Source organism: Lissotriton vulgaris, chromosome 6 (assembly GCF_964263255.1).
Source record: "Lissotriton vulgaris chromosome 6, aLisVul1.2, whole genome shotgun sequence".
In the NCBI taxonomy this organism is placed as follows: Eukaryota; Metazoa; Chordata; class Amphibia; order Caudata; family Salamandridae; genus Lissotriton; species Lissotriton vulgaris.
Genome location: NC_141694.1, coordinates 650,525,433 through 650,538,152, shown reverse-complemented (window position 1 = coordinate 650,538,152; position 12,720 = coordinate 650,525,433). Strand labels below are relative to the sequence as shown.

The window sequence follows — 12,720 nt, the reverse complement described above, 5'->3', positions numbered from 1 at the left end:
TGGAGCCGCTCTTCATCCTTTGAAGGATGCGGAGGCGGGAAGAAGGAAGGGAGGGTGATGGACTGCCCGATATGGAAAGCAGAAACTACTTTGGGCAGGAAAGAAGGTCTAGTCCTCAGAACCACCTTGTCAGGATGGATGGACAAGAAAGGAGGTTTGACAGAAAGAGCCTGGAGCTCACTCACCCTCCTGGCAGAGGTGATGGCAACCAGGAAAGCCGTCTTCAAAGTCAGGAGACGGAGAGGGCAAGAATGAAGGGGCTCAAAGGGAGCACACATTAAAAACGTTAGAACCAGGTTCAAGTCCCACTGAGGCATCACAAACGGAACAGGTGGATACATGTGTGTGATGCCCTTCAAGAATCTCGTTACAATTGGGGACTTGAACAAAGAAGGCTGATCAGAAAGCCTAAGAAAGGCCGAAAGGGCAGAAAGGTAGCCCTTGATAGTGCCCAGAGCAGAGCCCTGCTGGGCAAGAGAGAGAAGGAACAGAAGAACCTCGGAGAGAGGGGCAGAAAGAGGATCCACAGCCTTTGCTGTGCACCATGCCACAAACTTGTTCCACCGACAGGCGTATACCGATTTCGTGGAGGGACGCCTGGCTGCCAGAATCACATTACAGACTTCAGGAGGCAAGTCAAATGGCCTCAACTGCCGCCGCTCAATCTCCAAGCATGGAGGTGGAGACTGGACAGGTTCGGGTGGAGGACCGTCCCCTGTTGCTGCGACAGAAGGTCCTCCTGAAGGGGCAGGCGGATCGGGGGACCGACTGACATGCTGAGTAGCTCGGGATACCAGTACCTTCGAGCCCAGTCCGGAGCCACAAGAATAACTTGGGCCCGGTCGCGCCTGATCTTCTTCAGCACTCTGGGCAGAAGTGGTATAGGCAGAAAGGCGTATAACAGACCGCAACTCCACTCGCGCCGAAAGGCGTCGCCGTGCGAGTGCAGTCTTGGAAACTCCAACGCGCAGAACTGATGACATTGCGCGTTCTCTTCTGTGGCGAATAGATCTAACCAAGGCTCTCCCCATTGCCGAAAGAGACCTTGCGCCACGTCCGAGTTCAGACGCCATTCGTGATCCATCGAGCACCGACGGCTGAGTTTGTCCGCCCTGGCGTTCAGAGAACCTGCCAGGTGTTTAACTGTCAGAGTCACGCCCTGACGTTCCAGCCACTGCCAGAGGCGCAAAGCCTCCTGGCAAAGGGTCCACGACCCCACCCTGCCCTGTTTGTTGCAGTACCACATGGCGGTGGTGTTGTCCGTGAACACCTGCACTACACTCCCGTTGACAAAGGGGAGGAATGCCTTCAGTGCTAGACGAATCGCCCGCAGCTCCAACAGGTTTATATGGAGCCGGGACTCCGCCGGAGACCAGATGCCTCAGATCTCCGCCTCTCCCAAGTGGCCTCCCCAGCCCTGGAGGGACGCGTCCGTCACGACAACGTGCTCCGGTTGGGGAAGGGAGAGGGACTTGCCCCTGACCCAATCGCAGTCCGCAAGCCACCACTGCAGTTGTCTCGCAGTGCCCTCCGAGATCAAGACGTGGTCGGACAAGTTGCCCTGATGCTGGGCCCACTGAAACTTCAGGTCCCACTGCAGAGCCCGCATCCGCCACCGGGCGTGATGCACCAGAAGGATGCAGGAAGCCATCAGCCCCAGCAGCCGCAGCGTCAACCTGACCGAAACCCGGGATAGCGGCTGAAAGATGGGAATCAACGCCTGAATATCCCGGATCCGCCGTTCCGGAGGATAAACCCGAAACTGCGCCGAGTCCAGAACCGCTCCGATGAAAAGGAGCTTTTGAGAGGGACACAGGTGTGATTTCGGCACATTGATGGAGAACCCCAGGTCGTGCAAGAGGTCTGCCGTCATCTGGAGGTGGTGGACGACTGTCTGGGGCGAGCCCGCCTTCAACAACCAGTCGTCTAGGTAGGGGAAGACTGAAACCCCTAACCTGCGCAGATGGGCTGCGACCACCGCCAACACCTTCGTGAACACCCGTGGGGTGCTTGTAAGGCCGAAGAGGAGCACGATAAACTGAAAATGCTCCTGGCCTACCGTGAACCGCAGGTAACGCCGGTGGGCCGGCAGGACGGGGATGTGAAAATACGCATCCTGCAAGTCCAACGCTACCATCCAGTCTTGCGGGTCTAGGGCAGCCAAGACCTGAGCCAAAGTCAACATCTTGAACTTCTCCTTCCGGAGGAAGCCTTTGACGTTCCTTAGATCCAAGATAGGACGTAGGCCCCCTTTGTCCTTCTTGGGCACCAGGAAGTAGTGGGAATAGCAACCACGTCCTACTTCTGGCCCAGGAACGCGCTCGATGGCCCCCTTGGCCAAGAGGGCCGTAACTTCCTCCTGCAGAAGTTGCAAGTGGTCCCCCGACACACGGTGGTTCTGCGGTGGCATGGCTGGAGGAGAGGTCTCGAAGGGGAGGGAGTAGCCCCTTCGGACGATTTGCAGCACCCACCTGTCCGAAGTGATCGTGCGCCAGCGGGCGTGGTGATGGCGAACCCTGCCACCCACTGGCGTCACGTGGGCCTGAAAGCACGGACTAGGAGGATTTGGAGGCAGATGCTGCGGGGGGAGATGTGGCCTGACCCCGCCGTTGACCCCGACCGCCTCCACAGCGGTTTCCACGGCCGCCACCGCGTTGAAATGATTGCTGCGGTGCGTGGCTGGCAGCACGTGTGGGGGCGCCCCTTCCGTGGCCACGAAAGGAGCGAAACGAACCTGTTTGCTGGCGCTGGGTCGAGAGACCCAAGGACTTTGCTTTGACCCTGGAGTCCTTGAAGCGTTACAGCGCGTGGTCCGCCTTGTCACCAAACAGATGACAGCCATCGAACGGCATGTCCATCAAAGTATTCTGGACATCTGCCGAGAAGTTGGCGGATCTCAACCAGGCGTGGCGACGAATCGCCACCGTCGTGGACATCGCTCTGCCTAGCGAGTCGGTCGTATCAAGACCACATCGAATAGAATATCTAGCTGCATCTCGGCCCTCAGCTACAGCTTTGCTGAGTTTTGCCCGCACCTCCATGGGGCATTCTGGCAGCAGCTCCGCGACCGTATCCCACACAGAGTGGGTGTAGCGGCCCTAGAGGCAAGCGGTGTTGCAAGACCGCAGTCCTAAACTCAGGGACGAGAAGACCTTCTTGCCATATTGGTCATACCTCTTGGATTCCCGATCGGGCGGGGCCGACGGGAATGCGGACTGGGAGGTAGAGGCCTGGATCACCAGACTCTCAGGGGTGGGGTGGGTGTACAGGAACTCGGGGTCGTCCGGACAAGGACAGTGGCGTCTGGCCACGTTCCGATCAACAGGCGCACCTGAAGAGGGCCTGGACCACGTGCCCAACAGAACGTCTGATAAGGCTTCGTTAAACGGCAGCAGAGGCTCCTGTGGGCATGACAGCGGTTTGAAGACCTCAGTGAGGATGTTAGGCCTCACGGCCGCGACGGGGAGCTCAAGGTTTAAGGCCTTGGCAGCCCTCATCAACACCACTGAATAGGCAGCTCCCTCCTCCGATGCCACGGAAGGAGGAGAGACAAAACCAGGGTTAGGAGAGTCATCCAAACCACTGGCGTCCCCCAAATCACCTGTCCAGTCCATGTCATACTGACACTCGCGTGACAGAGGGTCCTCAGACCCCTCCCAGCCCTCACCGTACTCCACATCATCACCATAGTCGGTGTCAACCATGTAGACCGGCTCAACGGGGTCGACAGGCCCCATCGGCGTCGAGCCCGGCGTCGTGCGACACCGGTCCGACTCCGCGTCCGGATTCGGTGAGGGTATGGGGACGGCGCCGGAGCCCCGGTGCCGCCCGAAGCCGGCACCGAGAAACCGGCGTCGCGCGGAGGCGGCGTCGGGGGTAACCCCGATGGAATCGGCGCCGGATTGGATGGATGTCCATCCGGCGTCGACCCCGAAGGCCCTAGCGGCGCCGGGATCGGCGCCGTCGGCGGCGCCGGTGTCGGAGCATCCGACGGCGTCGAGGTAGGGTCAGCTGACCTGCTAGGGCCCCCGGACGGATTCACTGGGCCCGTAGGCGCCGTGGAACCCGCCGGAGGAGATAGGGCCCTCAAGGCCATGAGGAACGCCTCTATCTCCTCAGGCGTCGCACCTTGCCCAGGGACCTGAGGGTATGGGGCAGGCCGCGCCGGCGATTCTCGCGGAGCCGCGGGGTTGGGGTCACCCGAACCCCCGGCCACATCGCGCGAGCGTCGGGGGGGAGTCGGGGGTACGATGACGATGCCCCGACTTCTTGTGTTTCTTACCTGATGAACTCGACGAGTGATGTCGACTTCCGGAGCGCCCGGCGCGGCTCCGCGACCGCTCCCTCGAACGCTTCCTGGACCTCCGGCCGGACCGAGACCGTTCTCGACGCAGGGCCGACACCCGGAGCTCGAGTAGCTTGCGGGACCGCTCCCGCCTAGCTTTGTTAGTCAGAGCCCGGCAATCGACGCAGGAGTCGACGTCGTGGTCGGGGCCCAGGCACCGGAGACAGAGTCGGTGATGGTCCGTGACCGACATCGTGCGGTCACAACCGTCACAATTTTTGAAACCGGCCATCCTACCAGGCACAAAGATAGAAATAACTAGTAATAAACTTGGTCAAAAGACCGGGTACCGCTCTTCAGATCTGCGTCCACTGGCGCGGAAAAAAGAAGAACTGACGTCAGCGCGCGGAGGCGGCGTCTATATACTCCAGCGACGTCATCACGGCGCACGACGCCGACGACGGACGCGGAGCCGCAGGAGACGCCTACCGACGCGCAAGGGTACTGCTACGCAAAAGTTTCCGGATCCAGACTGACGCCTGGGGATATTCTAAGGTAAGGAATCTAACACTAACGTGTTTCTTTCAGATTGCCTGTATTACCCACAAAGCCTTGCACTCCTCCTCTCCTCGTTACCTGGCGAACAAGCTGAAACTCTCTGGAGGCTCCAGACCTTCACGTAATGCGGAAAATCTACTGCTTGAACCTCCCACTTTCAAGAAGGAAAGATGGCTGGCCCAATCCTTTGCAGGCAATGCGGTGAGAATATGGAACTCACTTCCCCCTCAGCTCCAGACCACCACCTCCTCCCAGGTCTTCAAAACGAACCTCAAAGTTCTCCTCCTCCAAAGACACCTCCTAAAGTAATTCACGCCCTCTCTATTATCTGAAGGAAGACCTCCCATCACTGAAAACTATTCTCCATGACTATGGAAGTGCCTTCCCAGTGTGTTCTAGTGGATGGAGTCTATGCCATTTATTGCAGTATTATCCTTCTACCTGTGTTTGGTTCTCTTTTGTAACATGCACACGCCACTTTTATCTTGTAACACACTGTTTGCTACCTCTTATATTTTGTTTGCTTTTGATACTTGCACAAGTGCCACCATTGCCTACGTAACGTTTGTTCTTGTGCCTCTGTGTCTAGCATATACTGCAGTATATTACCTCTAAATGTACTTTGTTTTCTCCTGTAACCTGCACACTTGTCACTCTTTCCTCCTGTATTGCACTGTTTGCTACCTCATGTATATTGTTTGCTCACAATTGTCACTTTTACCTCATGTAACTTATCGTCTGCTTTTGTAATTTGTTCATTTGTAATTTTCTGTTCCTATTGTGAAGCGCTCTGACGCCTTCGGGTAAAGTCCGCGCTATATAAAAACGCATATATAAAATAAATAAAAAGGAAAGAGTTCCAGCATATCTCGTGACTCCAAAGACGTCTTTGAAGAAAAATATCTTGAAAATGTCGGAGCCCAACACTAGATGGCAGCAGCATACAGAACATGTGCACCTGCAGCCACACATGCTATGAACCTCAGGGGTGGTGACTATATTGCCTTCGTGTCACTACTTCCAGAGATGGAGTGAGGTCACCACAAAGTCAGATAGAGCCCCCTGCCAGCATGCAGAAGCAGTTTCTATGAAAAATGTTTGGATCACATCTATGCCCTCAAAGGACAAGTTACTTACCTTGGGTAATACTATTTCCTCTAGAGACGCTATTTAAGCACAGCTCACTTACTCAGTAGATCTGGGAGGTGATATTGTTCTCTTGAGAAAGTGGTCTATATAGGTGCCTCAGTGAGGCGAGGTGTAGCCCCTGATTCACGACTGTTGGAGCGAAATGAAGGGGACTGATATTAGCACATCACATGAGTAGTAGCAATTTCGACCAGCGCATGTCACTTCCGGCGCGAAAGGACAATGACCGAGCCGAGAGAGGTTTTGTTTAAGAATGAATACCTATGCTTAGAATTCTAGAGCAAGACAGAGGAGTTGGCACTGGTCACAGATAAGACAGAGATGGTAACCTACGAGGCTGTAGCAGAATGTCTTTGATTACAGCTGTTAGCACTCATATTTTGTATTTTACTTTATAAATAGAAGTGCACAAGCTGGTCAGGTATGTGGACTAACCGATATGTGAATAAGATCACCACAGCGGTCAGAGTTTCTATGGTATAAACTGACGACTAATTCCTCTAGAGGTCACATGTCTATAAAACCGACATTAAAAAGCGTGATCATAAAGCTGCCACAGCAAATAACTGTACTGGAGCAATGGTTTTAAAATTAGTTGAAGCATTGTTGCCGAGAATTCATACGGTTGGAATTAATGGAGCACACAAAATAAAAGTTGTGAATATAAAAGATGACATTCGGTCAGCAAAGAATCATGCAATGGGCTGAATGTCATATGTATGAATACATGCAACGCAGATGCAGCATTCGAACCTCCAGTGGCTGGTACCATTACATTTTGTAATACCAGCTTGTGTTATTTAATGCACTTGGAAATGGCAGGACTCAGAGTAGAATATGTATATTATTTTTTTTTAAAAGACTACTTATGATTATCATCATCATCAAAGTTCAAAATTAAATAACTCAATAAAACTTACTTGAGTTTAGCAGCCTGGGTAGGTTCCAATATCAGTCGCAGCTGTTCACAAAGCTGCTGTGAAAGCGAGGTTGTCAGTAGCAGATATTGCTGCCACATTTCAGCTGCAGCCTTTTCCTATAATAAATAACCAACATACAATCCGCTCAAATGCCACACTTGTGATTCGTTTAACAAATATATAGCTTGTCATTTAGAATGCAGAAACCAAATGTTAGAACTAAAACGTTTAGGAAAAAGGAAGTATCCTGCGTCTGGACTAGTAATAAGGACATCAGTTTGACACTTTGAGCATGTTCAACAAATTGTTCATGTCACACTCTGAGCAAGAGTGGATTCAGCAAAATGCACTGGTAGATTATTTTATAAAAGTGGCTTTTGTGCAATTAGATGCACCAGAAAGAGCATTATGGAAGGTAAGTAACTTGTTCTTCTGATGGATATAAACGTGAAGGGTTCTCTTGGGGGTCCAAACAACATAGTCTCTCATCCTACTTAGAAGGGTGTGGTGGAGAGAAATAGTGGGGAGCAGATGGACTGACCCACATGGAAAGGTGATAGCACCTTTGGCATAAAAGATGCCGATGTAAGAATTCCCAGTTATCCCAAAAATAAGATGCTGTTTGCATTGACAGTGCCTGCAGACAACTGGCAGGGCGATTGGAAGTAATCAACAGGAAGATAGTTTTAAGGGTCAGTAGGCTGAAAGAACAGCTGTCAATAGGCTAGAAAGGAATGCATATTGTACGAGTTACTTACCTTCGGTAACGATGTATCTGGTAGAGATGATTCTAGCCGCAGATTCCTTAATGTAGAATTATCCCCAGGCGTACGACTGGATCTGGAAAATGTTCTTTGCCACTGCATTTCTGGGCGCCAGGGGGCGGTACCGAGTGATTCCGCCCTGACGTCCGCGGGAGTAATGTCAGCAATGTCGCATAAGCCCCACCCCGACGTCAGTTTTCCTCTGAGAACTTTTCCGTACAACGCGGAGCCATAACAAACAAAAACTGTGAGAATATGGGATCAGTGTGTGAAAAAATCAGATAAACAGAAAGGGAAAAAACGAATGGTGAGGAACAGCACCATCCGGGAGAGTGCCAGGTACTGTGGCACCGAAAGTCATAGAAGGGAAGAGCAGAGCACAGTTACTTACTTCCTGGGGGCAGAAAAGCATGTGAAATACGTCACAGCAGAGAAAAGGTTGGGGGCCTGCAACCCCAGTCTACAGAGAGGAACAACAAGGCCAGAACTGAGGAGTAACGACAATTCACCTCAAGACAACACCAGCAAGGAGAGGCGCACTCCCTGTAAAAAGCTAAGGGTCAAGGCACAGCCGAGAGACTCCAACTCAGAGGACTGCAGAGGAGACAGACATTTCAAGCAATGTAAAAAGGGGACGAGCATTAGCAGGCCCCACACTGGAAGACCAGGGTGCAGGGACGCAAAAGTACCCATGAAACCACCAACCAATCACCAGAAAGGAAGGAGCGGATTAAACAAACAGAACGAGCATCCCACTAGGGGGGGGAAGCAAAATAGGGCACTAACAGGGTACATCTGATAGAGACTACTAGCCGCAGATTCCTTAATGTAGAATATATACCCTAGCCATACCCAGAAGGGAGGAGGATAGCCTGCGAGACAGTCTCCCAGGAGGAAGAAACACAGGGCCCCAGCAGGGGATGTGTAATTGGGACAATAAGGCGGCCCAGCCCCCACCAAGCAAAAGGAAGTAAGGACGAGGCGAAGGGAGGCCAGGACACCCCAAGCCCAGCCAAGGTACAGGGGACGTCCCCCAGAAACCCCGGAGGGACAGACAACGGCAGAGGCATACCGAGGAAGATAAGAATCACCCCAGAACAAGAAGGAGAAGCAGTAGAAATGGAGGCAAAGTCCACCATAGGAAAAAACACACAGTGAAGAGGACAGCTGAACCGGCCACAGCCTCGAGTCAGTGGACAAGGCAAGAACGGCTCCACAGCCAAGAAGGCAAGCTAGCGAAAAAAAAGGCGTAATCTCGCAAGGCTTCAGCAGAACAAGAGGTAGGAACAAAAGAGCACACGACAAAGCCCCCAGCTGTGGACCAGAAAAAGCAAGCGTGCGCAGCCGGCAGCTGGCAAGTACCATGAAGCCGAGCGCCCACGCCAAGACGAGCGCAAGACGAAGGGAAAGGCCAGGGAAACCGAGAAGCACAAGTTACTACTTGTGTAACGATATATCTGTAAGAGACATTAGTTAGTGATAGATTCCTTACCTTAGAATATCCCCAGGCGTCAGACTGGATCTGGAAAATTTTGCTTAGCAATACCCCTGCGCGCCGTGAGGCGTCGTCCGCGGCTCCGCGTCCGTCGTCGGCATCGTTAGCGCCGGAATGACGTCGGGGTACTTAGACGCCGCCCATGCGCGCTGATGTCAGTCCTGATACACAGCTTTTCCGCGCCAGATACACAGAGCCATGATAGAACCAACACTGGTGCCATAAAACAAGAGCCCTGAAAGAGGATGACCGTAACCCTAGATATCGGGTCGCAGAACGGGGAGGATCGGTAAGGAATCTATCATAGACTAATGTCTCTTACAGATATATCGTTACACAAGTAGTAACTTGTGCATCTGAAAGAGACACGTTAGTGATAGATTCCTTACCTTAGAATAGATACCAAAGCAATACCAACCCCGGTGGTGGGTCTGCGAACCAATAATCACACCAGAAAGTCCTGGAGGACAGAATGGCCAAAGAAGCCATCCTTCCGGACTTGGCTGTCCAGGCAATAGTGTCTTGCAAAAGTGTGCAGCGAGGTCCACGTAGCTGCCTGGCAAATGTCCTGCAAGGGCACTTCTCGGTCCAGAGCAGTGGTAGTCGCCGTGGCCCGAGTGGAATGAGCCCTTAGTCCAAAAGGGGGTTCCTTCTTAGCCAAAGAGAAACATGCCTGGATACACAAGATGATCCACGTGGGATGGTCTGCTTGTGCACCGCCTTTCCATTCTTATCGCCCACGTAACTAACAAAGAGTTGGTCATCCCCCCCGGAACTGGCGTGTGCGATCCAGATAGTAAGAGTGCGCACGTTTTGGGTCCAGACGGTGGAGCCTCTCTTTCGAGGTATGCGGAGGCGGAAAGAAGGTGGGCAAGGTAATGGACTGCCCGATGTGGAAGGCCGTGACAACCTTAGGCAGGAAAGAGGGTCTCGTCCGCAACACAACCTTGTCCGGATGGACAGAGAGGAAAGGAGGTGTAGAAGAAAGAGCCTGGAGCTCACTCACTCTCCTGACAGAGGTGATGGCAACCAGGAAAGCAGTCTTCAAGGCAAGAAGACGTAGAGGACAGTTATGGAGCGGCTCAAAGGGAGCACACATTAGGTAGGTAAGTACAGGATTCAAGTGCCACTGGGGCATCACGAAAGGAACAGGAGGAACCATGTGTGTGATGCCCTTCAAAAATCTATTTACAATCGGGGACTTGAACAAGGAAGGCTGATCAGGGAGCCTTAAGAAGGCAGAAAGGTAGCCCTTGATAGTGTCCAGAGCAGAGCCCTGCTGGGCAAGAGAAAGAAGGAAGAGAAGAACCTCGGAAAGAGGGGCAGAGAGAGGATCCACAGCCTTTGCTGTGCACCATGCCACAAATAAGTTCCACCTGCAGGCGTATATCGACTTCGAGGAGGGACGCCTGGCTGCCAGAATTACATTACAGACTTCGGGAGGCAAGTCAAATGGCCTCAACTGCCGCTGCTCAATCTCCAAGCTTGTAGGTGGAGACTGGACAGGTTCGAGTGGAGGACCGTCCCCTGCTGCTGCGACAAAGTCCTCCCGAAGAGGCAGACTAATCGGGGGATCGACTGACATGCTGAGTAGCTCGGGATACCAGTATTTTCGCGCCTAGTCCGGAGCCACAAGGATAACCTGGGCCCGGTCGCGCCTGATCTTCTTCAGCACTCTGGGGAGAAGTGGTATAGGCGGAAAGGCGTACAATAGACCAAAACTCCACTTGCGACGAAAAGCGTCTCCGAGCGAGTGCCGCCTTGGAAATTCCAACTCGCAGAACTGATGACATTGCACGTTCTCTTCTGTGGCAAATAGATCTAACCAAGGCTCTCCCCACTGCTGAAAGAGGCCTTGCGCCACGTCCGAATTCAGACACCATTCGTGATCCATCATGCACCGACGGCTGAGTTCGTCCGCCCTGGCGGTCAGGGAACCTGCCAGGTGTTGAACCACCAGGGTCACGCCCTGATGTTCCAGCCACTGCCAGAGGCGCAGAGCCTCCTGGCATAGGGTCCACGACCCCACCCGCCCTGTTTGTTGCAGTACCACATGGCGGTGGTGTTGTCCGTGAACACCTGCACTACACTACCCCGGACAGAGGGGAGGAATGCCTTCAGTGCAAGTCGGATTGCCCGCAGCTCCAGAAGGTTGATGTGGAGCTGGGACTCCGCCGGAGACCAGAGACCTCTGATCTCCGCCTCTCCCATGTGGCCCTCCCAGCCCAGGAGGGACGAGTGTCACAACTACGTGCTCCGGGTGGGGTAGGGAGAGGGATCTGCCACTGACCCAATCGCGGTCCGTGAGCCACCACTGCAACTGTCTTGCAGTGCCCTCTGAGATCAAGACATTGACAGGACAAGTTGCCCTGATGCTGGGCCCACTGAAACTTCAGGTCCCACTGCAGAGCCCGCATCCGCTACCTGGCGTGATGCACTAGAAGGATGCAGGAGGCCATCAGCCCCAGAAGCCACAGCGTCAACCTGACCGAGACTCGGGATAAAGGCTGAAAGATCGGATTCAGAGCCTGAATATCCCGAACCCGCTGTTCGGGAGGATAAACCCGAAACTGCGCCGAATCTATAACCGCTCCAATTAAGAGGAGCTTCTGAGAGGGGCACAGGTGTGACTTCGGCACATTGATGGAGAACCCGAGCAGGTGCAGGAGGTCGGCCGTAGTCTGGAGGTGGCTGACGACTGTCTGGGGCGAGCCCGCCTTCAACAACCAGTCGTCGAGATAAGGGAAGACTGACACTCCTAATCTGCGCAGATGAGCTGCAACCACCGCCATCACATTTATGAACACCCGAGGGGGTTGGTAAGGCCGAAGAGGAGCACGGTAAACTGAAAGTGCTCATGGTCTACTGTGAACCGCAGGTAGCGCCGATGGGCAGGCAGGGCAAGAATGTGAAAATATGCGTCCTCCAGTCTCCAGAGTCCAGGGCAGCCAGGACCTGAGCTAAAGTCAGCAACTTGAACTTCTCCTTCCGGAGGAAGCCTTTGACGCTCCAGAGGTCCAAGATAGGGCATAGACCCCCTTTGCCCTTCTTGGGAACCAGAAAGTAGTGGGAGTAGCACCCACTACCTACTTCTGGCCCTGGAACGCGCTCAATGGCCCCCTTGGCCAAGAGGGCCGCAACTTACTCTTGCAGAAGTTTCAAGTGACCCCCCGACACGCGGTGGTATTGCGGTGGCATGGCTGGAGGGGTCGCCTCGAAAGGGAGGGAGAAGCCCCTTCGGACGATTTGCAGCACCCAACTGTCCGATGTGATGTCGCGCCAGTGGAGGAGGCGAACTGAAAGTTCGGACTAGGAAGGCTGCGGGGTGGTTGTGGACTGGCCTCGCTGTTGTCCCCTGGCACCGCCATGGCAGTTACCAAATCCGCCTCCGCGCTGGCCGGATGTGTGGGGGTGCCCCTTCCTTGGCCACGAAAGTAGCGAAAGGCAGCAGTTTGCTGGTGCAGGCCGACAGGCCCAAGGACTTAGACGTAGCCCTGGAGTCCTCAAAGCGCTCAAGCGCACTGTCTGCCTTGTCGCCAAAGAGGCGAC

The 12,720-nt window shown here is 53.8% G+C and overlaps 1 protein-coding gene across 1 annotated transcript in view; it reads right to left on the bottom strand.

Annotated features, from left to right (window-relative positions):
• MDN1 (midasin AAA ATPase 1) overlaps nucleotides 1-12,720 on the bottom strand; it is a 2,142,100-nt gene that overhangs the window by 107,586 nt on the left and 2,021,794 nt on the right. Inside the window, exon 96 of the mRNA XM_086926648.1 lies at nucleotides 6,913-7,028. Within this exon, the coding sequence (XP_086782774.1) occupies nucleotides 6,913-7,028 (116 nt within the window). The remainder of the gene's footprint in view (nucleotides 1-6,912; nucleotides 7,029-12,720) is intronic.